This window comes from Ovis aries, chromosome 12 (assembly GCF_016772045.2).
Source record: "Ovis aries strain OAR_USU_Benz2616 breed Rambouillet chromosome 12, ARS-UI_Ramb_v3.0, whole genome shotgun sequence".
In the NCBI taxonomy this organism is placed as follows: Eukaryota; Metazoa; Chordata; class Mammalia; order Artiodactyla; family Bovidae; genus Ovis; species Ovis aries.
The window spans coordinates 26355221-26383068 of NC_056065.1; the positions used below are offsets into that span (position 1 = coordinate 26355221).

Consider the following 27848-nt stretch of genomic DNA (forward strand, 5'->3'; position numbering starts at 1 on the left):
CCCTGACATGCTGTCCACTGGCTGCCCGAACTGCGTCCTAGTCTGGCCTCGGGTGGAAGGTCCGGGCTTGCCAGTGCATCCTCTGGTAACCTGGGTCACGCGTCCTTGCCTTTGCAGGATGTCTTTCAGCGACTTCCTGAGACACTATTCCCGCCTGGAGATCTGCAACCTAACCCCTGATACACTCACCAGTGACACCTACAAGAAGTGGAAACTCACCAAGATGGATGGGAACTGGAGGCGAGGCTCGACCGCGGGCGGCTGCAGGAACTACCCAAGTGAGCCCCCCACCCCAACCTTACCCTGGGGTGCTGCACCCCAGCCTGGCTGCTCCTACCACTGGGGCCCTCTGTCTCTTCTTCCTGAGTCTCCATCTCAACACCCTCTTGGTCTCCTCAGCCCCTTCCCTTCTGCACTCACCTTTCTACCTGCCTGGGCAGAACCCAAGACATCCTGAGTCTGTGATTCCTCTCCAGGCCCTAGATTCCCTGATGCCGTGACCTCACGCTGAGGTAGCACTAACCCCACTTCATGCCCGTGGGCTACTTTATCCACCCAAAACCCAAGCAGCTTAGCCCAGCAGAGGTTCTCACCCACTGGGTCTCTGCACATCCAGGCCCTGGTTGTTGCCTGGCAAAACTTTAGTGCCCAGTTCACTCAGCCAATGCTGATGGGGCCCTACTCAGAAGAGGGGGCAGTGAGGATTCCTCTCCTGGTTCATCCTTTGTTGATTCCCTTGACTCTTCTGCCTCGATGACCCAGTCCTCCCCTGCCCTCTCTACCTCAGAAACTGTCTCATCACGATGACATCTGCCGATTGCGGAATACACATTGGGTGCTAGTCTTCACAGCAGACTTCTGGGGCGGGCACTTTATCATCTCCATCTTTAAGATGAGGGGACTTGGTGAAGTTAAATGACTTGCCCACAGGCCCCACAGCCTTGACTGTGCCTGGGGTTAAGAACCCAAGCAGTCAGCCTTTAAGCACTAGCAGCTCATAGAGCCATAGTTTGCCAAGCCCAATACTAGATGTTGGAGAGGGCAATGACAAGCCATTCCAGTACTCTTGCCTAGAGAATCCCATGGACAGAGGATTCTGGCAACCTATAGTCCATGGGGTCGCAAAGAGTCAGACACGACTGAGTGACTAACACATAATAGATGATGCCTTTATTTCCAGAATCCAAGTATTATCCCATCAAGGAAGAGGAGGCAATCATATTAATTATCCTTAAATGAATGAATCTCAGCTCCTTCCAGCACCATGGGAGTGGGCAAGGGCACAGGCCCAGGAGGACAGGGACACAGAACAAGAGGCTGAGATTGTGCACTGGATGTTCGTGGCCTTTAGTTCATTGAGGGGGCTTCAGAGCTAGTCCCCAAGTCTCCCTAGCCATGCCGTCCAAGCCATCTCTGACCCCCGAGTGAGAGCCTAGTGAGGGGAGGATAAAGCAGGGGATGTCACAGCTGAGCCAAAGGAGATCTGGGCCTCAGCTCTGACCACCCTGTTCCGGGGTGAGAAATGCACCCCCTCCTCCAGCCCTGGTCTCTGGTTCCTCTGCCATCTCCCCCCGACCCTCACCCCACTCGCAGCAGCCTCCTCCCCCCATGCACACCTGCCGGGCTGGGATCCCGTGTGTTGTGTGTTGGGTGACTGACCCCGGCCCTCTCTGTCTGCAGACACGTTCTGGATGAACCCTCAGTACCTGATCAAGCTGGAGGAAGAGGACGAGGATCAGGAGGACGGGGAGAGCGGCTGCACCTTCCTGGTGGGCCTCATCCAGAAGCACCGCCGGCGGCAGAGAAAGATGGGCGAGGACATGCACACCATTGGCTTCGGCATCTATGAGGTATGGGGGCGGGGCATCCATGGGAGGGGCGGGGCGGGGCTCCGCTTTCCCTTGGGTCTCAGCTCTTAGCCTCTGCCAACCCCAGAGGCAGACCTGGGGAGGAGGCCCTAAACCAGAAGCTTGGCCAAAGGAAACCAAAGCCAGGGTCCAGGCCAGTCTTAGGAGAAGTCATGCAGGGAGGTCCCTGCAGTTGGTCTGTGTCACTGGAGGCCCCCCTTTCCCTGCAGCCAGCTTCCGGAGGTCCCACGGTATCAAATGGCCTCTGTAGCCCTTCTCACATCCCCAGGCCTGGCACTCTGGTTGGTCATCAACCTCCAGTAAATTGAATAGATGTGAACTGAGGACAGAGCATATGGAACCACACCGGGCACCAGCGTGAGGACGAGAAATGAGCCAGCAGGTGCCTCTCTGGTCCGAGTCCACAGTGTCCGCTCTGATGGCAGAGCGCTGGGGAGGGGAGTAGTTAGCTGGTCATAGGTTCCAACCAGGGCTCCGCAGGTGGAGCCCGGCCCCCACACAGGCACGGTGACGGCCCCATGTCCTTTCTTCTGGAGCTTTACAAAATAAACCAAAGCCCAGCTCAGCCACAGTCAGAGCAGCCACGTCATTGCCACTACTGGGTCCCCTCCCCACTCCTTTCTACAGCACAGAGAAGAGCTTCTCCCAGCCTGGGGTGAGCAGTGGGAGAAGAGGGGTGAAAGGAGGACTTCAGAGCCACTGAAGTCGGGTGCAGATCGGTGTGATGGGGGGCCCTGGTGATGTGCTGGAGCTGGCCCACTCTCTCTGGCCCCACCTTTCAGTGAAGTCTCGTTGGCAGCCCAAAAATGACCTTGGCAAGGAGTGGGCAGTATTTACACTTAGGAATTAGCAAATATTGCAAATTAGGGTTCCCACCATACCCTGAGAGCTGGGCTCCCAGCACAGCACATGGGAGTCAGGCACAGTGTCAGAGAGAAGGCTCTCCACTCACTTCGCTTATCAGGGCCGTGATCTACCTTCTCACCCACAAACAAGTGGAGTTGGGCAAACACCATCTTTGCTAAAAATGCACACAATTCCAAGCTCCTCAGTCTCTGAAGTAGGAGCTGAGGACTTCAGAGCTGGGACAGAATAACCGCCAGAAAAATGCAGACTGAATTGTGACACCCATCCCACCCTACCCCCACCACTCACAGGCTAGGAAATCTAGCCATAGGCTGCAATCTGAGAAGGACCTGGGGGATCATTTGATCCCATTTTAGAGATAAGGAAACTGAGGCCAGAGAAGGGAAGTGAGTTACTTGAGGAAATACAGATGGAGGTGGCCAACAGGAACCTAGAACTGACACCTGCTGGCTCTAGGCCAGAGCACACCCTGCTGCTTCTTCAAGCAGCTCAGCTCTGTTTTTCCTGGGGGGAGGCCGGGTGTAGGCTTTGCTGCAGGCAGCTGGGTAACCATAGACAGCCACTTCACAGCTCCAAGCCTTGGTTTCATGCTCTGTAAGTTAGGAATGGTGATAAGGGCTCATCCTCATTCTTGCCAAGTCCTAAGAATTTTTTAAAAATTTTTTAAAATGTGAGAATGCTTTGAGTTCCTTGGAAAATAATTATTTTGATGACTTGTTATTATTGCTAAGGCTACAGAAGGAGTAGGGTAACAAAGGAAACAATCTCAGTGGTGACATTTCTTCACGGAGCTCTTCCAGAGTCTGAATTACACATGCTTTCCTTTATTTGCAGGTTCCAGAGGAGGTACGTCTGGCACACGACAGCCCACATCCTTGGGGCTCAGGTTCACCAACAAGGAAGAGGCTTAGACTACTGGCTCTGGGGTCTCGTGAAGCCTGGGCAGGGGCTCGTGTCTATGAAGAGTGAATACCCACCCCCGCCCCCTGAGCCCTGGTGAGGTTGCTCAGGTCCTAGGTCTCAGGGTCTAAGCACATGGGGTGGGGTCCAGGGCAGTCCCCATGGAACGTACTTTCTCCCTGAGGCCGGCAGAGTCAGGCACATTTAGTCCTGGGTGGAGGTTCGTTGGTCCTGGGACTGTGGGAGACTCTTCTCAGAGTCCTGTAATGCTCCTGAAATAGGCTAGAGCGATATCCCTCGCTTTCCAGTGGTTAGAACTCTGCACTGCCAGTGCAGGGGCGCAAGTTCAATCCCTGGTCAAGGAACTAAGGCCCCACCTGCCTCATGGCATGACCAAAACAAACAAAAAAAAAAACTGGCCTAAAGAGAAATGATGAGCCCTACAAGTGGTGTTACAAGGAGATGGGGAGACATAGCAAGAGACCTGGAGCCCGTTCCCAGCTCTGCCACTTGCAGGCTGTGTGACCTTGGACAATTTACCTGTCCTCTCTGAACTTCCGTTTCTTCGTCAGTAAAACTGATTAGCCATCCACCTTACCAGGTTGTTGGGATGCACTGAGATACGTGAAGCACTTAACAGGCCCACAGTTAGGCCTCACTGAGCTGGTGAGATGCACAGTGGCGGTGTGTGTCTTTAAAGGCCACGGTTACTCAGCACAAGCGAGGCAGAGCAGTTGGTAGCGTCCTGGGTCTTTGTGGATGCTGTGGACAGACTGACACCCCGGGTTTGGGAGCTGGGGCCCCTCCTCACCCAGGTCCTGTCTGCTTGTGTCAGTGTGTCTACACCGCACAGAACCGAGAGGACCCCAGCCATGGGGACTCTGATGTCCCCGAGTCATTGGAGGAAGGCTGAGGACCTCTGTCTGAGCGAAGCGATGGGGTGTCTGCAGGCAGTGGCTGAATGTGGGTCCCCTCTTATGTGTGTCTCTGAGCTGCTGTTTGGGCTGGAAGGTTTGCTTTTTATCTGTGATGCTCCAGCGTTGTGGCTGTGATTCTCTTACCACAAGGAGTGGAGAGGGCGGTGCTTGGAGCCCTTCCCTCCATCCACTCCCACATGCTCCTCTTTCTTCACCAGTTTACTGGGCAGACCAACATCCACCTCAGCAAAAAATTCTTCCTGACAACCAGAGCGCGGGAGCGGTCGGACACCTTCATCAACCTGCGGGAGGTGCTCAACCGCTTCAAGCTGCCCCCCGGGGAGTACATCGTGGTGCCCTCCACCTTCGAGCCCAACAAGGACGGCGACTTCTGCATCCGGGTCTTTTCTGAGAAGAAAGCCGACTACCAGTAGGTCGTTCAGCCCTCCTCCTCCCCGCCCCTTGTTCCTGGCCTGCCTGGAGCAACCTCACTCCTCTCAATGTCAGTTTCTTTTTCTGTAACACCTGCCGGCTTCAGAGGCGACCTATTGAAGGACCCTAGTGCTGTCATCACGCCAGCAAAGAAAATAGCCACTCGGGATCTTTGGGGCTAGAAAGGGGTGGTGGCAGAGCCAGTCGCAGAGCCTAACTTTACAGCCGTGTCTCCGAATGTCCACCAGCTGGGGCAGTGCTGGTGGGACCCTAGTGTTCCCAGTCCGCCGGCCCGGCAGAGCCGAGGGTGTGAGTAAGTCTCCCCGCGGCAGTCACTAGGTCTCGAGGCGCTCCCCCTTCCTCACTGGAGCCCAGCTGTCCAGGATCCTTTTTAGCTGACGCCACTCTCAGTACAGCCTCAATTCTAGTGGCTTCTGCTGCTCCGGCTGCTGCCCAACTGTGTCTGTTCATCTCGGCCCTTGACTGCATGCGATGTAATCAGCCTGGGGTAAATGAAGCAGATGGAGATTACTGGAAGGCTGTGGAACTCTCTAGAACCGACGGGAGGCTGGACAACGGGATAGAAAAGTGCAGGAACCTCAGATGCTCCCGAGGGCCAGGGTGTGGGAAGGAGGGGGTGTGGTGGCTGCCATGTCCCCTCTGACCTTGAGTCACGTGCTCAAGGTCAAGAGACTCAGCAGAGTGTCTCCTTCGGATGGGCTCTAGAAGCTGCCTAGAAGGGGAGGGCAGTGGGCAGGAGGGCCACGGATGATGGCCTGCGCTCCAAGACAGTGCACAGCAGAGAAGGAGCTCCCCTTGAGAAAAGCGGGGTGCTGTTGAAGTGAGGGAAAGTGTCAGAGCTTCAAACAGGTAACATCACTGCCACGGCTGTAGGGCGGGGCCTTGCGCTCAGCTCCTAGGATCCTCGAAGCTGGCCTGGTATTTAGCCTGTGGTCCCCACTGACAAGGAAATGGGGACGTGACCCAGTGCATTGGAATGACACGGTCCTGTGTCAACTCAGTCCCCTCCCGGGGAAACCTCAACCACCTCCCACCCCACCAACAACCCTGCCATCTCTTGGGGGGCTCCCTCCCCCAGGGGACACCCCATCCCTCAAAGGTGTCCACCTTCTTCTTGTCCCAGGATATTAATCCTGATTCCAACTGTCAGCACCAAGAAGTCCCGGCGTGCTCCCTTCTGTGAGGCATCAGCACTGTAGATGGGACTCTTGGTGGTCTAGTTTGAGATCCCAGGGGCTGGAGGAAGACCCTCCTGGGCTTAACTTCCCTTGAAGAGCAGAAGGACCCAGCCCTGCACACAGGCGTGGGATAAACCAGCCAGCGCCCGAGCTTCATTTGAAATCTCCCCCAGGCCTCCCCAGCTGCCTGCCTCCTCCCGCCCTAGGCAGCAGGGTATGCTGACTCTCAGGGTGTTCATGAGGGCAAAGTGTTTCCAAGGGAACCTAAAAGCTGTTCCTCCAGGCCAGAGCACCACCGCCATAGTACATGGGAAGCCTGTGTTCTTTGATGAAGACCAAAAACTAGGGACCAAAAACATTCCGATGCTCCAAGTTTTTGGTGATGACACTTTTTTAGATCGTTTCTGCTTTATTTTCTGCTGAAATTACGGGATGTGTTGTCACAGAAACTTGGAATGCAGAGAAATCCTCTGTGCCCACCCCATGCTGGGTGTAATACCCCAGTTCCATTTTAGCAGGGGTTTCTGCCCGCTTCCTCTACAGTAACACACGCCTTCCTTCTGCTTCTAGAGTTGTCGACGATGAAATCGAGGCCAACCTTGAGGAGGTACCGTAACTGTTTGAATTCCATGCCTCTGTCCCACACAGCCTAAGAGGAGCGGAGCAGAAAATGACCCCAGGGGTTTCGGAGGCCCCTGGAACTTCAGGAGCACAGCTTGAAACTGGGGTGCAGCCCCGGCCTGGGAGTCTGAGGGCGCCTCCTGCACTGGTTCTGGCTGCCACGTGGGGCCTGGGCGGTGCCCTGGGCGTAGCCCACAGGCATGGGTGCCACAGAAGGTGGGACCCCTCAGCTGCTCTGAGCAGTGGGCGGTCTTGGCACTCCCCTTCCTGGACATCAGTTTTCTCATTGATGAAACAAAGGTGCTGCACAAGATTTCTCAGGTTCCCGAGAGTCCCCAGAGTTGTGGTTCGGGGTAAGTCCTGAGGGCTTTAAGGGCTACTGCTCAGGCCTCTCAGACTTGGCCCAGGCGGAGGAAGGAGCACCCTTCGGCCGTCCCGATGCCCACCGTGGCGCGATGATTCTGTTACCCTCAGCTGCTGAGGCTCCGTGCTCATCACAGTGAGAGACAGAACGATTTCTAAGCCTCATATCTGTGCTCTCGACGTGGTCAGTGTCCTTCCAGAACCTGCCAGCTAGCCTTTATGTTTCTGAGCGCTTGTTAATTAGATCATAAAAGTCCATTTTAGCGGAATGTCAGAGAAGATGTCTGTAAGAATGAGTGTGGCTCCCTCTCACATAGTATATATGTTTCCTCTCGTGGGTTTTAACTGGAAAAAAGTCTTTTATTAATTCCTCACCTGTCCTTAATCTCGATCTCAGTAACCTTAGAATTCAGGCCCAAGAGAGGGAGAGAGGGTTCCTGAGTGGGGAGGGGAGGCTACCCTGGAAGGGAGAGTAGACATCTGCTGGTCACCCTTTCTCACTCCTGGGCCTCCCTCGCCTTCCAGATTGACATCAGCGAGGACGACATCGATGATGGATTCAGGAGACTGTTTGCCCAGCTAGCTGGAGAGGTGAGTGGTCCCCAGGTCCCTGTTATGTGCCCTGCTTTGATGCCAAAGAAGGGACAGTCTTTGTCCTCAAGGAGACTTCCATTTAAGCAGGGAGCAGAAACAAAAAACAAACAGAACAAAAGCAAAGAGGAGTTGCGAACATAACTGAGGTTTCCGCTGAGATTCCTTGCCAAGGCCTCCCTAGAATTTTTGCGCATCAGTCTCCGGGGGCTTCCGCTGTCTGGTCAGCTCTTGATGAGATCCTCCTACCTGAGGACTCCAGGCCTCTCCTGAGGCTGTGTCGTTTGCTCTCTGCCACTGTGACCGAGGTGTGGAACTCGGCCCCTTCTCCTTGATTCCCACAAAAACATTTGGGGAGATGGAGGGTCTTTAATCTCAAGGATGTAAGCAACAGAATACCAGACTTCCCTGTTCTTTAAAAAGAAATCTTTCAGCCACTTGGGCTTCGGTCCACTACAAAGTTAGTGGGCCTCCTGTTCCAACAACTTCAAAAAATGTCATTCTCCTCCATATATGGAGGATGCTAGCTCTTGCCAGTGTCCACTGTCGACTCACCTAGGCCTCCTCATCGAAGAGCTGAAGCGGGCACCACCTGCTCCTGCATGCCTCCTGGTTTCTAAGGGAAGGAGCACCACAGAGATCCAGTTCCCCACTAACTGAACCATACACACCGACATACACACCCCCCACGAAGGCACAATGTCAACCTTGGTCTCAAATAATAGGGCTTGTCCCCCAGTTACACAATATGTGTACGTGAACAGAGGCACCCACACCGCTCCTGAGGGGCTCTGGCATCAGGGGCCACAGAGAAAGTGCTGGGCCAGTTCTTGGAGACAGCTGGTTCCAACTAATGCCACAGGAAGCCAGGTCTGGGTTTTAAAGGGAGGGGAAGGCATGCTGTGTGAGAGGAATAGTGTAAGGAACTGAGTCTGAAGACCACAAACATGGATAGAGTGGAGGATTTATTCTTTACCTTCTCCACAGCAAGGCAATGGTGAATGAACTCTGCCTGTTTTAATGTTGCACGTTGAAACACTAACTAAAATTCGGGCTGCGGCTGTGCTACTCATAGTGCCATATGGGGGCGGCAGCATCATCTCCTGGCGGCTTGTTAGAAATGCACATGCGGGACCTCCCTGGTGGTCCAGTGGTTCAGACTGCAGCGGAGCACTGGTTCGATCCCTGGTTGGGGAACTAAGATCCCTCATGCCACATAGCAAGGCCAAAGAAAATAAATAAGTGAGTAAAGAAAAAATTAAGTGCTTTAAAAATAACATAAAACATTAGCATCTTTTAAAAACAGAAATGTGCACGCATAGACCCCAGATCTAACACACCTCGCAGGGCTCCGCTGGACACCGGCTACACACCTGCTCCTCTGTGCTACATGCATCCCAAGGGAGCCAGTAGTGACACTGGTTGTGTGTCTCCACAGGATGCAGAGATTTCTGCCTTTGAGTTGCAGACAATCCTGAGACGAGTGCTAGCAAAGCGTGAGTATCCCCTCCTGGCAAATCCCTCATCCTGCTCGTCCTCCTGCAGTGTGCGGGGACACGGGGATCCTTCCGTTTCCCATCTCAGCTACTGTGATGGCTGAACCATCATTCCCAGTCCTGCTCAAACACTGCCACCACCAACAAAGAACTGGATGAAGGAGGTTCTACTCAATGTGATTTTTAAAAAAGAAAGGGCAAAGGTGGGACTTCCCTGGCGATCCAGTGGTTAAGATGCCTCACTCCCAGTGCAGTGGGGCATGCATTCCCATCCCTGGTCAGGGAACTGAAATCCCACCTGCCGTGTGGCTTGGCCTAAAAAGGCAAACGTTTCTGGAGTCTGGCGGTCAAAAGTCACATCCAGGTTTCCGTGACTTACTAGCTCTGCGGTCCAAACGAAATTAGGTAACCTCCCTGACTCTCGTTTCTTCATCTGCAAAATAGGCACATGTTTGTTTATCTCTTCAGAGTGACTGAGATGACATGTAGGAATTGTGTAGCACCAAGTCTGGGCTCTGTAAGTGGTGGCTGTTACCATGATTAATTGGTAAGAAAGAGTGAGTCAGTCCAGATGAAGGGAGCCCAAAAGCACTCCCCGTGGCTGGACTCCCAGCCGTGTCCAGTGGGGAATGACTGGCAGAGCGGCACTAGCTCACTGATTAGCCAAGATGGCAAAAGGCATGATCTCTCTTTCACTCAAACTGAGGGGGTGGCATTAAAAAGGCTCATCTCCCAAATGTGTGTCTAACTGCGCCTGTTTGGGCCAGTTCTTACTGGGAGAAATGTCACTTCAGTTAGCCCAGTGGCCCAGGCAAGTGGCTTCAAGGCTGCCCAAATGGCTGCTTTCAGCCTGGGCTGACGGGCTTCCACAAAGAGTGGGCAGAAGCGGGTGGAAGCTTGAGAATGAACTAGAGAGCCACAGTCCTCACATACCCTTTCAGGTTTAACTGTTTTTTAGGCAAAAACTAGGGGTTCCCAGATGACTCTAGTGGTAGAGAACCCACATGTTTATGCAGGAGATATAAGAGACACCGGTTTGATGCAGGGCAACCCACTCCAGTATTCTTGCCTGGGGAATCCCATAGACAGAGGAGCCTGGCAGGCCCCAGTCCATAGGGTCACACAGAGTCGGACACGAGTTAGCACACGTGTGAGCGAAAAATAACAAGGGGTGGATGGTCCACCTCCCCAGTGTTGATCACCACTGCAGAGGTTAGCGAGAAGGTACTCACACACATATACGCATAGAGGCATTTCCCCCTCAAGTTATCCTGAGAACTATGCTGCTTTGATCAGACAGCAGCAGTCCACTGAGCAGGGTCTGTAGAGTATCCGGAGTTCTCAGACCAAATCAGAAACAAGTGAGTATGTTGTCAGATCTGAGTGTCAGTCTGGGGATTGTCTCCAGAAGTCCCGGGGACTGCACTCTGGCTCAATCCCAAGAGATGAAAATCCTCCTCTGGAAGCCAAAGAAGGTTCTAGGCCAGCAGGGTCTTCCATCACAGTGGATGCAAACAACACACCCTTCATGGGAACCATCTGTGGCCTTGGAACAAATGGCTGCTTTTGAGCCTCTGTGATTCGAGGAGCTGCAGTTAGGGGGTCGATTGGCCAGAAAGGCTGGGCCAGGGCAGGGCTTCCCCAAGACTCGTCCTGGTCCTAGGCCCTCCTCCTCTGATCTGGGGGTGACGAGAAGATGGTGTTTACCCTCAAGGCCGCCAGGCACAAGTGAGGTCACGGGCTCTTCAGCTGTGTGGCCGTCATGAGCCCAGGGACACTGAGCCTCATTGTTTCTGCACAGATGTGGGGGTGGGGGGGTATGGCCAGCTCAGATTCAGCTGCTCTTTGTTGGGGGTGCAGCAGTGGCCTCCCCTGCACCTCAGAGCGTGGTACCTACCCCCAAGCAATGCCTGGTGACTCCTCCTTCTGCCCAAGGGCCCCATGCACAGTCTCATGCCTACACGGAGAAGGGGTGAGTGCCCAGAAGGGCAGCTTTGATACAGGTTAGGTCCTAACCGTTCATGGCAAAAGGGGTGGGCTTCTCTGAAGGATGTGGGAAGACTCATGTCTGTGACGAGGTGCTCACTCCACCTACTGACCACCAACTACACGGGACTCACCTTGCAAGTGACTCACCCAGGAGAACACAGGCTCCAGCCCTCAATTCCCACCCAGCTGGGGACACACAGGACCCCTGAATGCCTACAGAGAGACAGTTAAGTAAACATCTTCCTCTTCAGGACCCAGCCTAGAATGAACACATGGGGCTTCCGATCTGTCCACAGGTGGCTTTGCACTTAAAGGCCCAGACCCTTATCATCCTGTTATTTATTTGAAAAACGCTTGGCCGTTTCAACCCCTGGTCAGGGAACTAAGATACCACATGCCATGCGTCACAGTCAAAAAAAAATTTTAACAAATAAAATTTTTTAGAAACCTCCTATTAAAATCCTGAGTGCCCCATAGCTAATATACAGAGAAGTCAAAAAAAGGTTACACATCTCTGCACTGTCCCAGTATCGTGGCCCTCAGCCTTATGTGGCTATTTAAAATAACTTAAGTGGCTCCTCTGGTGGCTCAGCAGTAAAGAATCCGCCTGCAATGCAGGAGACACTGGGTTCAGTTCCTGGGTGGGGAAGATCCCCTGGGGGAGGAAATGGCAACCCACTCCAGTATTCTTGCTGGGAAAATCCCATGGACACAGGAACCTGGTGGGCTATAGTCCATGGGGTCACAAGGAGTCCGAAGCGACAATGACTTAGCACACACAAGTGGATCCCATGTCAGGGGTGCACTCCCTGTCCTCCTAGAAGGTCATGTTGAACTGCTCCACAAGATGCTCCTCTCACACATCTTTTGTCTCCTAGGCCAAGATATCAAGTCCGACGGCTTCAGTATTGAGACCTGCAAGATCATGGTGGACATGCTCGACGTATCCTTTAACAGGCCCTGAGGACAGAGGCTGAGGAGTATGAAACTGCATTCTGGGAAGGTTCAAACACAGGCTTCCTTCCCCTCACAGCGGCCAGCTGTCCCCACCGGCTGAGGTGTAGGACTGTTGTCAGCACTGACCTCACTTGCTGGGGAAATTCAGGAAACTTCAAATGAGGGAATGCAAGATGCCACATTCACTCCAGCCCTCTCCCCTCCCACCACCCCCACCACAGGCTGAGTGGTTCCTGGGCTCTTGCAAAAAGCGCCCAACAGCACACCCACCGTCACTGCCCAGGGCAGTTTGGACTTGTTACCTCTAGGGGAACAGTCCCTAAAACGTGGTATTTCTGATGTGAATGTTTCCCCAGGCATGGCTTTCTTTCCTGATTCCTAAGATCGCCCCCACCCCCCAACAAGAGCACAGTCCTTCGTCTTTGCTCTGGCCCCTTCCTAGGCCACCACCCGGCCCTGAGGCCAACTCCTCACCCATCCAGTGTCCTTCCTGCTTCCTGGGAGGTGCTGGGCAGGAGTGGCCTGGATGGTCCAAGCTGCTGTGAAGCTTCATTTGGTGGGCCCTTGGCACCTGCTGTGAGCTCCCCTCACAAAAGTCCTCTTAGAAATAATAATTCTCCCCAAATGGGCAAGGGCCGGGCCATTAAAAGCCACCTGAAGCCTCTGCATATCATCCGATGGCTCACTGTTAGCAGGACCTGGGGCCTTCAGCAGATCACCCCCAGACCAGTCAGCATGCAGAGTCAGGGGGCCTGCAGGTCTCTACTGGGCCCGACCACCAGCCCTTAGAGGGAGGTCTAGCCAGTGTGAAGAGTGGAAAAGGGCCTTCTGTGAGAGCTCCTCGTGAATGACTGGGGTTACCAGCCTCCCTAGGGGAGAGGACAGACGAGGTGACTCAGCCCAGCTGGACCCAGACTCTGGGAGCTTTCCTTAACTGAAGGCAGTCGGATGGGAGTGGCAAACTGGGTCTGAAGGAGTTCTACATTCTCTGGACGAAGATTCAGAAATACCAAGTGAGAGCCCACGAGGGCCGGGCGGCAGGGATGGTGGGTCTGTGTCGGGATGTGGAAGGACAGCTCCTAGGGGAGGGGATTGTACCTGCGATGGAGTTCAGAATGGGTGCACACAGGTCGGGGCAAATTAAGTGGCATCCTTCCTGCCTTATGGACTGGAAACGGGGTCATCTAAAAGCCACCATCAAACGTCCTGAAAAGGTTTATGTAACTGTAATCCCTTGTAGTTTGGGTTTCTGACAGCTCAAGTGCAAAGATTACGGAAGATAGTAACAGGGCTCAGGGAGTTGGCTAGGTGATGTGATGGGCTTATTTATAATCCAGCTCACACACAGAGGCAAAACACTATGTAAGGCTGAAACGTGGATGATTTTTCCAAGGCCAAAGTAGAGGCACACCCCAGCCCCACTTAGCACACAGCACAGAGGTAACTTGCTGCCTTTCAGGTCATGATTTTCTGTTTTGCTGTTCCAGAAAATTTACCGGGAAATCGATGTGGACCGGTCTGGAACCATGAACTCCTATGAGATGCGGAAAGCATTAGAAGCAGCAGGTAATACTTCCTCACTGTATTTTCTTTCTTTTATCTGTAGAACATCTGAAAACTTAGATGATATGATACAAAGCTTAGTAAACTATGAAATAAAGTAGGCACTGGTTCAATACAAACACATCCTTTTCATTCGCCTTTTAAAAATGAATTGGTAAAATGAAATGGAGTCCAGGATGTGTCTGTCTGCCCTCGAAGGCTTCTTGAATCCCATTTCCCTCTGAGGGCCCTGGTGGGTTGCAGGCACAGTCAGTTCTCAACAGAGCCACCACTCCCACCCCCCACTCCCCACTCTGTTCAGGTGCAGAGCTGGTTCAGCAGAAGTGGGGAGTCCAGCTCCACCCTTGAGTGAGGTCCTAACAGAATGTGATGTCCGTAAAAAAAGGACACGTGCTGTAGGAGACCTGCAGAGTGGGAGACTGGTGTGGGGACAGATATGACAGCATGGAGTTGTTCATTTGATGGGATAATGCTGCAGCAGAGACCCCTAAGTAAGTGATTTAAACAACATACGCTGTTTTCTCACATAGCAATTCAAGCTAGAGCCGTCCAAGGCCAGGACAGTGTCAGGGACCCAGGTTCCCTCTGTCGTACTGTGTCACCAGCCTGCAGAGCATTGCCTGTATCTGCAGGACCAGGACAGCTTGCCAAAGCCACAGGCTAGCAACAGGCTGACAGAAGGAGGGAAAGACAGTCTCCTTGTCTTCATATATATATGGGCTTCCCTGGTAGCTCAGCTGGTAAAGAATCCATCTGCAATGCAGGAGACCCCAGTTCGATTCCTGGGTGGGGAAGATCCCCTGGAGAAGGGATAGCTACCCACTCCAATATTCATGGGCTTCCCTAGTGGTTCAGACAGTAAAGAATCCACCTGCAATGCTGGAGACCTGAGTTCAATACCTAGGTTGGGAAGATCCCCTGGAGGAGGGCATGGCAACCCACTCCAGTAATCTTGCCTGGAAAATCCCCATGAACAGAGGAGCCTAGCAAGCTACAGTCCATAGGGTTGCAAAGAGTTGGACGTGGCTGAGCAAGTAAGTGCACGCACACACACATATAAAGTATTTTTTATCTGGCTGCTTGCCATCTTCCTTGGGTCATGTGAGATCTTTCATCATGTTATGTAACCTCAGTAGTTCATGGTGTGCGGGCTCAGTTGCCCCAAGGCATGTGGGATCTTAGTTCCCCAACCAGGCATGAACGCGTGTCCCCTGCATTGCAAGGTGGATTCTTAACCAGTGGACCACCAGGGAAGTCCCGATCTCCTTGCCTTTAAGGGCATACATCACTCTGTACACAAATCCCAGTGCCAGGGCTTAGTCACAAGACCTCAGAGGACTGCAAGGGAAACTGAGAAATGTAGCCTGAATTCTAGGCAGCCATGACCTGTTAAAAATTCTACTACTATGGGAGACCTCCTTGGTGGTCCAGTGATTAAGACTCCACACTCCCAAAGCAGGGGGCCCAGGTTCAATCTCTGGTCAGGGAACTAGAGCCCACGTGCCACAACTAAAGAGCCTGTGTGCCCCAACTGAAAGATCCTGCACGTGGCAACAAAGATCCTGCGTGCTGCAGCTAAGACGCAGCACAGCCAAATTAAAAAAAAAAAATTCTACTACTATGGAAAAAGGGAGAATACATACTGGTTTAGCATGAACAGTTTCTGCCACATCCATCCAGCAACGCCAGAGGCACTGGGTTTGCAAAATAAACAGTCTCACAGCAGAGCAGCCAGGGGGGACCAAAGCAATGACAACTGTCATCTAAACTGCCCGGCCAGGCCCACAGCCCATGCATAGAGCCCGGGGGTGCAATCGAACACATCGCCATCAGTTTGCTTATTCATTTATCTTCAGGTTTCAAGATGCCCTGTCAGCTCCACCAAGTGATCGTCGCCCGGTTTGCAGATGATGACCTCATCATCGATTTTGACAATTTTGTCCGGTGTTTGATTCGACTGGAGACACTATTCAGTAAGTGCCCACTGGGGGAAAAGACCCATTTCAGTTCTCTTGGCAGGAAAGCAGCCTACTTTTCCTCATGGGTGAAACAACCTGAGCCAGAGACGAGTCTGTTCAGCTGAGAATGAAACTCCTTCTTTAATCTGGGGATAGTGGGAAGAAATCATAGCTGTGACATTGGATGAAATCAGCTGCCAGTCCAAGGAAGTGGATAATGTGATCTTTGTTTCAGCTCACTCATTTATGCGACATCCTCTTTCTTCCTCCACAGGGATATTTAAGCAGCTGGACCCGGAGAATACTGGAATGATCCAGCTCGATCTTATCTCTGTAAGTCAGCAGCCTCCCAGCCCCGACTCCTAGGGGAGAAGGGCTGTTACCGGGGTGACAGAGGACTGGAGTTTTTGGCCTGTCAACTGCAGGCTGTAAATGGTTATGAGATCCCAAACTGCACTTCTGTTTGGTTGTTCCCAACTACCTATTGACTCTCCAATCCGAGAAAATATACCTGGCTCCTCCTCCCATGAGCTTTGCCTTGAGAATAGCACAAAGTTAGAATAAGGAGAGGGTGGCTGCAGAATGCCTCTTAGAAAAATGACCTGCTAATTAACAAGCATGGGAGAAGGTGCTTATGCAAAGAAGTCCTTTGGCTGAAAGTTAAGTGGCTTTTAGGAAGATCCGTCATTCTTAGTTCTGCTTAAGGACTTTGTGAGCAAATTACTTTTCTCCATTTCCTCTGCCCTTGAAGTAAAACTAACAATAGTGACTAAGCTTGCCATATGTAATAATTGTGTTAATATGGTTTAGAACCCCAGTGACAGCCACCTATAAAATGATCACCAATCCAAATTCAGTTGGTACTCCAGTTCCACAGAAAGCAAAGCACAAAATGTTCTCTTGTCATCCAAAGACAGAAAGTACTCTCACTTCAAAGGAGGAGGTCACTGGGGTTACTTTCATCCTTACAGGGCCCCAGCCTGCTTTTCCTCTGTCTGAGGGGCAGCTGAGCTTGGAGCAGCAAGGGCTACCTACAGAGGGTAGGGTGGCATGACCAGTGCTGAGTGGGGATGACCTGATCCCATGGGCCAGAGAGGAGCAGAGTGGCAAGAACAGGGGGTGGGGTCGGGGGATGAGGTACTGGCACTTCTTTCCTTGAATTTAGAACTCTGGAGGAACCCAGCAACTAAATGACTCTTTCAGTTTGCTATTATGCATTTTAAAGTAACATGAGCCAACTGCAGATACATTTTAGCTGGTTCCAAAGAACTAATTTGCTTGAAACTCATGTAGCCCAGGAAATAACCCTCCCCTGAGACTGCAGTTAAGGTGGAGGCATTCCAGTTGGGGCCTAAACTTGCCACCTGTGAAGTTTTCAACTGTAGTCCCCTTTATCATTCTCAACAGAAATCTTACTCCTCTCTGGCTGCCACTGTTCCCTATGACCAGCCCACTCACACCACCATCTCCATTTCCTCTGAGAAGCATGTTACCCACTGGCTTTCCATCCTTTCTAAGCCTTTCCTTTGACAGGTCCCTGGAGTTCCCTACTCTTTTTTTGTTTGTTTTTGGCTAAGGCGGTAACAGCAGGAAGATCTCCCCTTTGGTTTGCTGTGATGGTCAACCTTACCTGCAGGCTAGACCTGGGAAGCTTCAGGAAGTCCAGATGTCCAGGCCCATTCCAGACTTAATTTCATTAGAATCTGGTGTAAAGTTCCCAGATTCCTCCAATATAGAACTAAGGTTGGAGACCACTAGTTAAAGGGTTTATCCCCACCCTAAGCTAACCTCTTATGTGACACGCTGAGGCAGAGAGGTGGAAATGCTAATTCAAGTGTCCAAGTTTGAGGTTGCATTCCAGTCATCCCTGTAATTCGATTCGTGACCACCTGATTCAAATAACCACTTTTTACTGCCCTGTAAAAAGCTAGACTGTAGAAATCAGGTAGAAAAAATGAGTTAGTGCAGTCATATCTTAACCCTTAATCAGCTTTTCTGGTGTAACAATCAATCTTTCAAAATAATCTACACCCTTTGAGTTTAAAAAGTGATCCCTGATTTTTTTTTTCTTCCTTTCCTCACAGTGGCTGTGTTTTTCAGTACTTTGAAGCGATAACCAATCTGCCTGAAGACTTCTCATGAAAGAAAATCAGCTGAGGACTAAGCCTCCACGGAGAAACTTTTTATCTAGATCTTGAAATTATGGGAACATTTACTTAAACTGATGATTAGAGCTGAAAATGATACTGTTGACTTGAGAAAGCAGAACTTTCAGATATCAAAGTAAAAGATTTGCATATAATTATACTAAATGAGTCACTTAACCCTTGACAAACTTAGGAAAAAACCTTCCATCTGTATATAGTATACACTTTTTACTTTTACACACTTTCCTGTTTAGAGCAATATTAAGTCAGGAAAAACTGCAGGGAGGTGTTTAACAGCTGAGCTTAATTGAACATTCAGTCAACCTCAAAGGACACAATGTCTTTGCCAGCAATAGTTAAAGCAACTTCAAGTTTAAAAATGCAGCTATGACATCTACCAAACTGCTGTCCAGGGATTCCTTATTGCCCTTGAGTAAAATGGAAAAATATGATGCATCATGAAGGCATCTCAAGAGGCCAGGTGAGAAGCACATCTCAGTCATTGGGTTAAGTAAGAGATTTTATGTAACATTGGTTAACCAGCATGTCTTAACTCGAGTGCTGGAGCGCATCTGGTCTTAACACACTGAGCATTAATGATACCAAAAGGATGCTACTCTGGCTCAGCTGAAGCACTGACCCAAACTGGGCATCTATCCACAAGCCCACTGTGATGGAAGACAGCACAGCTGTTCGCCGCCCGCCTCAAACCTTCCCGAACTTCCCCACTAGCATCCACGCATGGACTGGGGGAAACGTCTCGTAGAAACCCCCAGGGAAACCACCCGAGCTTGTTTCCTGGCTTTAAATTGGGAAAAATGCTAGTGACATTATACAAATACTGCCTTGTTGCCTTATCTTCTTCCAAGTGTACTGTTCAATAAAGAGTCGCCCAGGCAATCCCACGTGGGTGCTGTTCTTCCTGGAGAGGCGCAGCAGTGAGCACCCCCAGTCACAGCCCATCCCACTCCAGCAAGCTGCGCTCCCTCCCTCTGAAACTGCCTGTATTGGGAGGAGGGGCCTGCTCATCTGCCATTTCGTGGAACTGTAAAACTTTGTAAAAATCCAATTCAGAAGCTCTGATAATTGACCCTAAAGTTAGCTCCAACATCTGCTGTTTCTTGGTCTCCTGAAGAGGCACTGGCAGTTTCGTGCTGTGCCTGCCACCGAGTGTCCCTTTGGTGGAGGGAGCAAGAGCGATCCGGGAAGGCGTGCAGCTAAAGCCCCGGTCAACTGCTGGGGATCCTTGAGGGGACGGGAAAGATGGCTAGGAAAGATGACGGCACTTGCTGGCTAGGGCCTGAACTCTTTGGATGATCACCACTTACTTCCCAAAGTCAAACCCTATGAACACAGTTGCTCAGGTTGGGCCCACCTGAGATAATCTAGGATAATCTCCCTATTGTCAGGTCAGTTGATTCAGTTCAGTCGCTCAGTCGTGTCCGACTCTTTGCGACCCCATGAATCGCAGCACACCAGGCCTCCCTGTCCATCACCAACCCCCGGAGTTCACTCAGACTCACATCCATCGAGTCCATGATGCCATCCAGCCATCTCATCCTCTGTCGTCCCCAATTTAAATCTGAAAAATCCTTCTTGGCAGTACCTAGATTAGTGCTTGATTAAATAACCAGGCATCTCAGGCTGTGTATCTTAAACAACATTTGTTTCTCATGGTTCTGGAGGCTGGGACATCCAAGACCAAGGTGCCAGCAGATCCAGTGTCCGGTGAGAATGGCAGCATTCCTGGGGCATCCTCACAGAGTGCACTAGACTTTTCCTTTTATCAGGACGCTAAGTTCATGCAGCCCCTCCCTCATGTAAACCTAATCACCTCCCAAAGGCCCCACTTCCAAATACTATCACACTGGGGATTAGGGTGTCGACACGAACTTTAGGGGGACACAAATATTCAGTCCACACCACAACAGGACAAGAATATGGGGGACTGGCGGGGCATCTGCGGAATTCTGTCTACCACACAGGTCCTCTGACATTTCATCCATGTTTTCTCTCTTCACTGTTAGTCTGAAAGGCACAACATGTTCTGCTATCTACCTTCCTTTCTTGCTAGAATTTACTACTCATAAAAATGTCTAAGGAAATGTGACCACTCGTTTGCTCACCTGTATCTTCTAATAAATGAAGCAGTTTTACTAAGCAAAATGAGGTCCTAAACAATTCACGAACTTGGTAACATTAATGTGCAGGCTGGGGCTACATAACTTTACATCCTGTAACTCAATGTATATAACCATATGAAGAATCTGAAATAAAATGAGGACACAAACAGCCTGTCAGAAGCTCTAGGTAAAGGTACAAGTTTCTATCACCAAGGCCTCTAAGATCTTTTATAAAAAGTCTTAATTCTATGTCAAAGACCACCACAAAAATCACAAATTGCAAAACTGAGCGAAGAAATACTTATATTTAATCACATGGCTGGTAAAGAAATTATTTTTCAGCAGAGTATGATATTCCAATGACTTAGGAACTTGAAACACAGCTGTTAATGACATAAAAAACTAAAGCCAGTAAAAAGCTTAGAGTCAAAAAGTTTAATTTTATTACAATTATTTTTAAAGTCAACTATGATCTTGACAAATATCATGAGTAAGTCTATAGCAAGTCTCTAATTTCTGAGATACAAAAGACAATAAATATAGATTCAAATCTCAGCCTACAAACAAGAATCTAAATCTACCTGTAGTGTAGTGTGGTTTCAATATTTCAAAGATACGGTGCTACGAGGAATCATACCATCAAGTTATTGCTCACTGACAACCATCAGACAGTTCTTCACAGACAATACACAGTGTGTGGTGCCTTTGGGCCTCCATCAAAGTCCCCCGAGGGCCTGCTGCTCTGGGGGACAATCAGAGATGGCACCATGCTGGCACTGGTCCTTCTGGTGGGAGGACAGGGGTGTGGCAGGTGCTGACAACACTCCACCAGAAGCAGAGCAAGGAGCCAACCTCCCAGTAGTCCAGTAAGTGGTCCCATTTCTTGCAGAGAACAGGATTGTCACCGTGGACTTTTCGGAGTACAACACAGGGCACCTTGCCCAGCGCGGCGCATCAGCTTCCTGCCAAGCTCTGCTCCAGCGAGCTGAGCATCCTTCACCAACAGTGGCTGCTCCAAGCCTTCATCTTCTTCCAGAGCTCCTTCCTCACGGCTTTCACGTTACTCTGTCATTAAAATGAGTCTTGAGAAATTTCTGCCACAAACGATCACACTGTTTCTTCTTAGTGGTAACAGAGATTAATTCTTCATGAACTAAATGTCTGCAAAGTTTCAGGCCAAGCTCCTTTGTCTTGGTTTAATTCTTGGGTATAGCTGTTAAAAGAATTTTTAAAATATTTACATATGCACAGACATGGGAGTATAACACACCTTCAAAGAAATTAGGGGGCTGGGGGTGGGACGTTGATGTCATAGGAGAGAAATTAAACCAAAGAAAGGACTCTCTGCCATGTGAGGCAACCAGAGTAGCTGGATACCTCTTGTTGTCATAGGGGTTCCCTCAACGGGAACACCCCTGGTGCAGTGATATAAGATCTGGGATGTCTCAGAGCATTCACTTCCTCTACACAGCCTACTGAACTGCAAATCAAGTCCAACAAGGACCACAAAGAACTAGAAGTGACTTGCAATATGCTATAAGCTCCAACATGGAGAACTTCTGTTCTGAGGGAAAAGATAAGGAGTTGAAAAGTCTCTTTGAACTTTATGCACAATGGACATCACGTGGCGTCAAGGGACTGGAGACCGTCATGGACGAAATGCCACAGACTAAAAGTCTACAGATTTGAGGGAGGATACGTGGAGGTTTTTTGTTTTAGGATCTCGTGCTTTTGTGTTTTCCATAACAAGAGCCGGGAAGGAGAGTGTTCATGAAGCCAAGAGCAAGTCAGACTAGTCACTCAACTGGCAAACAAAACCAAACCCTTCCTCCCGCCTCCTCCTCCTGCAAACAAAGGGGAAAAAAAGAAAACCGAGTCGGACTTCAAGCCAAAGCTGAAAAGTTAACTGAGGGATCAATGTTATATCAAGGACTGCTTCTCTCTGTGAGGAAAGATACTTGGCCAATACAGTCTTCAAAACTTGTGTGTGAGCCTCTGACTAAAAATTCAACATTTAGGCAATTTCCTTTTCAAAAAAACTTCAAAAGAAACCCAAGGAAGTTGTGTAGAGGCCACCTAGGAAATCTTTCTACCCAGGAAAGATTTCCAAAGGACTAAGAATGTTTAAATGTTAGATTAAAATGAAAATCTTCAATCCAGTCCACTGATTTCAGAACCTGTGAAAGCCATACACAGGAGGAGAGCTTGGTATCTGACCAAGTGCTTCCACACTTGGGAACGAATCATTCTCCCCACGTTTCAGTAACCACTGGACCTCTCTGTTAGAAAATTAAAGTAAGACCCAAATAATCAACTACTTCTAAGGGGCAGAGCTTTCCACAAGAAACTATAAGAAGTAAAAGTACACATTTGCTCTTGGTGTTCATTAAAGAAGGAAAGTGGCTGCCATGTAAGATTATGCTTCTCTGGCACTAAAGTCTTTGTAGAAGCAAACAGGAGGACTCAAAAGAGAAGCATCTCTATATTTCTACTTTTGTCTGGTAATTTGAAAAGCTTTTTTGAATGGCTTATTTTTTTTTCTTCCATTTTCATTACAATCAGATGAATAAATATTATCCAAACCCCAAATGTTTAACTTAATAATAAATTTTGCTCCCAGGAAGACAGGCATCAAGATGAAAGTGAAAGTGAAGGTCGCTCAGTTGTGTCTGACTCTTTGCGACCCCATGGACTATACAGTCCATGGAATTCTCCAGGCCAGAAAACTGGAGTGTGTAGCCTTTCCCTTCTCCAGGGGATCTTCCAGGTCTCCTGCATTATAGGCGGATTCTTTACCAGCTGAGCCACAAGGGAAGCCCAAGAATACTGGAGTGGGTAGCCTATCCCTTCTCCAGCAGATCTTCCCAACCCAGGAATCAAACCAGGGTCTCCTGCATTGCAGGCAGATTCTTTACCAACTGAGCTATGAGAGAGTCAAGATGTATGAAGTCATTTATACTGTACATCAAACAACAAAGGAGAAGAATGAGTCAGAATGAGGAGACGTGGGCCAGAATCCAAGCTTCAGATCCCAACACTGAAGTCATCTTAGCCATCTCCCCAGAGAGTAATGCCCAGGCAGAGGGACACTCCCAGATGCACCCTGGTTTAGGACCTCAAGCTGGGCAGAAGCTCTCTGAAGGCACAGACCATGCTGGCCTGACAAATGATGAAAATACAGTAAAAATATCTCCCATTTGCTGTATATTAGACTCTGTCCAACTATACTAGCCTTTCCCTGAAAATACCCCCAGAATGCCTGCCCAAAGAGTGTAGCCCCTTCAGACTAATATAGATATGTTATTGGTTTATATGTGCTGATATGATTTGATTACTTTCTTGGTTTACATGAAACAAAATTCAATGGTAGAGCAAGAACAAAGAATCTTGCCTCTGGTGCCCTGTTCAAACTCTCTAGCAGATTCACAAATCCCAACTTAAATACAAAATGTATTTCAAATTTCATAAGCTCAATTCCCATCACATTGTCCAATTATCTTCACTCTATTTATAAATGAAGATGGAACCCCAGACTTCTAGGGGCTGGTAAACCTGTAAATATGCTATTGATCATAATAGGAATCACTGGAAATGAGGTTCTGGGTCTAAATTTAAGACTATCAAAAATGTTAAATTCCACTTATTAACAAAGGGCAGCAGGCTGCACTGAAGCTACAATACACAGCCATTTTCCCCAAGCCCCTCTCTGACACACATAAAGACATGATTCACTTACTCCCAGCAAATTGCGTGGAACATATCCTTCCTTGTCGTTCAGGCGGGCCCACCACCATTCAATCTCATCTTCGTCTTCCCTGCGCACGATTGTCATGCAGTCTCCTTCTTTCATGGGCAGCTCGTCGTCATTCTGAGGTTCATAGTCCCAAAGTGCATAAATGACCCCTTTATTCATTATGCCCATTTTCTCCTGAACTCCTAAAATCATGTAAGATACAGCACAGAGTAAGTAACTCAGAGGATACCACGCTCAGAACCTGCAGCTCCATGAAACTAAATGAGAAGTAATGGGGACCTGCTGGAATGGGAGAAACTACTACATTAAACATTCAATAAATAAACTTCCTGGGGCTGGGGAAGGAGAGGAATGCCAGCAGGGTACAAGGAACATATAAAAGACAAGTTAATGTATGCTATTAGCTTTAAACTAGCTCTAACATTAACCAACACTTTATAAGCAGCTCTCAAAACTACTCTCACTCAGAATACAAAAACAATTACAAACCCAGGAATGAAAAAAACAACTGTTCAAGTCTAGAATATTAAAAAAGTGAATGAGACATCTGTCACATTTTAGCAGACTCACTAACTGTAATGACCAAGGAACTGTGGGATCATTTTTGTTCTCTACCTAAAACTTACAGCAGGCAGAGAAAAAAGATCAAAATGTTGTCCCTGTTAAAAGTGGTTTCTATTAATTTCCAAATAAGGAAAGATGGAAGAAATAAATACATATAATGTTAGAATGCAGAAAGAGGGACAGGTATTAGGATATAAAAGTCTATGTACAGTCAACTTGAATGAGAATCAGAATTCTAAGTCACTGGAGTCCACAAACTTGGGGAAGGAAAAAAAAATCCCCAAATGCTCACTTTTTACCAGAGTTAACAACAGATGTGCAGATGGACTAGGACTGCAGGCTTCATCTTTCTCCATTTATACCTCCCCATCCTCTAAGGTGACGCTAATGAGTCGCAATCATCAACAGGCAGGCAAACACAGGGGAAGGGGAAGAGAAATTAAGACAACAATCTCCTGAGCAAGGCAGACTTCATTATTATTTTCACTTTTTTAGAAAAGCCAGAAAAATACCTGCTTGCTTATGAACAGTCAGGTCTTTCAACTTACGTGAACCTAATTATTAATCCTAAGCCTATTGCTCCTGTGTCAGTTAAGGATGTTGCACACGCTACCTGTCTCTCACTCTGGGCAGAACTAGAAATGAAATCATTCTTTTCCAAGAGAAGGCTCTGACCCTGATCTAGAGGGTCAGGTTTCTACTCATGGGGACAAGTGAATTTCCAACTTTCCTGCTTATATAAGACATGCAAAATATGAGAGATTCACAAGGACAATAAGACTTGATACAACCATGATTCCACTAAGTTTTAAAGCTGGCCAGATTTGTTATCTGTTTGGGATGGAATGATGCACTCAAAATAACAACTCGAGTCTCAATTCCAGGAAATCATTAGACATGAAAGATAATTTCTCATTGTTTATCAAACTAAAGAGTTACAAATTATTGTTTTAAACAGTTTCTGAGGGCCTAAAAACATGCTCCACCTCACTGGTAATTTGGGAAATGCAAACTAAAGCCACAGTGGGACAGGATTCCAAACCCACCTGGCAACTACTTCTAGGGACACCAGGAGACGGAGGACAAAAATGGTCACCAGGGCGGAAGGAAGGGAGCAAGGAAGAGAGAGGGAGGGAGGGAGGAACGAAGCGGGAAAACAACCCAATGTCCGCCCGAAGTAAAATGGGAATACAGCTCGCGGGAGAGTCCCGAAATGGAACAGCAGCCCAGTGGAGAGAAACGTCAGCTACAGGCAACGCCACAGTGACTCAAAAGCCACAGTGAATGAGAAAGTCAGCTACAGGCAACACCACGGTGACTCAAAAGCCACAGTGAATGAGAAAGTCAGCTACAGGCAACACCACGGTGACTCAAAAGCCACAGTGAATGAGAACGGAAGCCAGGCATCACTAGTACCGTTTCTTCTATATAAAGGTCCGAAACGGGCAGATAAACAGTATTAGTTGTAGGAGTCATACAGAGGTGATACAACTATTGTTATCAATTCCAGGGGGCAGTCACCAAAGACGTGAGAGGGGCTATGTCAGAAGAGGGGGCCCCACTGATGGCTGAGAGAGCTCAGGGTCTGTTTCCCAGGCTGGATACCTGGATGCTTCACTGTGTTCAGTCTAGTAGCATCAGTATTTAAACTACACATCAGAACTGTTCTCAGTATCCACGATACATTTCACAAAATGTCCTTAAATGTTTTTAAAAATCACATTCCTTACTTAAATACAACTCAATCACCAGTATGAGCTATATTTTTTCAATATATGTTTTTAATAAAACAAAACACATATTATATAACACTGATTTTTAAACACAATAATACATCAAAATTATTCTTTGATCTAGAGTTCAGAACACAAACAGTAAATGATCATAATATCAACAATGAAAACTAAGAGCTGAGAGATAAAGAAGAGAACCTGCAGTCTGTGGTTCTTCCTCTGACTCTCGCCCTTCTCTCCTAGAGCTTGAAAACAGGCCTAGTCACACCCTAAGCACAGCCAGAGAAGACATTTCACCTTGGGCATCTTCCCATGTCTGATGCCTGAGTGGTTTGGGGTCCTGGGACCTGCCGCCTCATTTGTCTCTGGCTTTATCGCTTCTCCCTTCCTCGCAAGCCAGTCTAAAAACAAATACTAACCTCAACTTCTAAGATTTGTTAGAATTTTTCCCTGTAAATAACAACGCCAACCAACATCTATCCATCTAAAACCTCAAGTTCATTTTTCTCTGGGTACAGCACTGATGTTATTATCCATTAGAATCATAAACTCAAAAATAAGAGAACAAAAGAGTCCAAAAATTAGCTCTGAAGTACATTCAGACAAGTCTGAATCAGATTTATCTACTTTGTGACAAGTCTGATTTAGCAGGAAAACTTGAATCAGTTGGATTCTTACTCCAACAATGTATTTCTCTTGATCATCTTAGAACGGGGGAGGAGAGTTCTGCATACTGATGTGCAAAGATACAGCAAGATACAGCATCATTTGCCAAGTACTGAGGTCTTACTAGAGGATCTTTTGATGGTCAAAAGCTATTAATCCCGATAGATGCAATGCTGCATCACTGTCTTTTGTTGGTAAAGATGTCCCTGACAATAGCTGCTTCTAGACACACACGGGCACACACACACACAAAAGCTGCATTCACATTTGAGATCAAGGCTGCCCTATTTTCAATGCCTAGGACAATGTACCAACACAAAATGCTTTCCCAAATAATAAGTGAAAGTCGTTCAGTCGTGTCTGACTCTGCGACCTCATGGACTACACAGTCCATGGAATTCTCCAGGCCAGAATGCTGGCGTGGGTAGCCTTTCCCTTTTCCAGGGGGTCTTCCCAAGCCCAGGGATCGAACCCAGGTTTCCTGCATTGCAGACGGATTCTTTACCAGCTGAGCCACAAGGGAAGCCAAAAATACTGAAGTGGGTAGCCTATCCCTTCTCCAGCAGATCATCCCGACCCAGGAACCAAACCAGGGTCTCCTGCATTGCAGGCGGATTCCTTACCAACTGAGCTATCAGGGAACCCCCAAATAATAACAACACTTATCAAATGATGCCCTAGAGATACAGGATACACGAATGCAGTAATCAATACGTGTGTATCGAGTTGCTCCATACCATAGAGAAATTGCGAGCACTGGGTGTAGCCTTCTTCCATCTCCTCGCACTTATCGGCAGCCGTCTGCATATCACTGTAGGTCATGGCAAACACAGCGGCTCCTGACTCCACCAAGAACTTACACACCTGGACGTTGTTACAGGAGGCAGCGCAATGCAGGGGAGTCCTGTGGAGAAGGACACAGCAAGGGCTAGAGACGGATTCCCAAACTGAATGACAACTGCTATGACAGAGTGTCTGTAAAGAGAGTTCTCAAGTCTGTCATCTACCAAGCCCCTCCTGAGAACCTTTCACACAGATTTTTGAAAATCTGGGCCCACACAGATATCTGGGCCCATCTGAGAATTACAGAGCCACAAAGATAAATGTCAGCGTGCTGGACCACACCAGGGCCCGGACAGC

General features: G+C 48.9%; 2 protein-coding genes across 10 annotated transcripts in view; one reads left to right on the forward strand and one right to left on the reverse strand.

Moving 5' to 3' along the window:
• CAPN2 (calpain 2) overlaps nucleotides 1–17829 on the forward strand; it is a 55135-nt gene extending 37306 nt beyond the window's left edge. Inside the window, 13 exon segments of the mRNA NM_001112817.1 lie at nucleotides 118–278; nucleotides 1681–1850; nucleotides 3570–3581; nucleotides 4771–4982; nucleotides 6754–6790; nucleotides 7693–7758; nucleotides 9197–9254; nucleotides 12122–12186; nucleotides 13145–13213; nucleotides 13688–13766; nucleotides 15620–15736; nucleotides 15996–16054; nucleotides 17806–17829. Of these exon segments, the coding sequence (NP_001106288.1) occupies nucleotides 118–278; nucleotides 1681–1850; nucleotides 3570–3581; nucleotides 4771–4982; nucleotides 6754–6790; nucleotides 7693–7758; nucleotides 9197–9254; nucleotides 12122–12186; nucleotides 13145–13213; nucleotides 13688–13766; nucleotides 15620–15736; nucleotides 15996–16054; nucleotides 17806–17829 (1129 nt within the window).
• Nucleotides 17830–20277: 2448 nt separating this feature from the next.
• TP53BP2 (tumor protein p53 binding protein 2) overlaps nucleotides 20278–27848 on the reverse strand; it is a 66701-nt gene continuing 59130 nt past the window's right edge. For 5 of the 9 annotated variants that reach the window (XM_060396345.1, XM_060396348.1, XM_060396343.1 and 2 more), the window contains 2 exons: nucleotides 27446–27612; nucleotides 20278–23927 (listed from right to left, as the gene is read on the reverse strand). In XM_060396345.1, the coding sequence (XP_060252328.1) occupies nucleotides 23635–23927; nucleotides 27446–27612 (460 nt within the window). In that variant the 3' untranslated portion in view covers nucleotides 20278–23634. The remainder of the gene's footprint in view (nucleotides 23928–27445; nucleotides 27613–27848) is intronic. The other 4 variants (XM_012187119.4, XM_004013619.5, XM_060396349.1 and 1 more) reach the window with 1 other exon arrangement.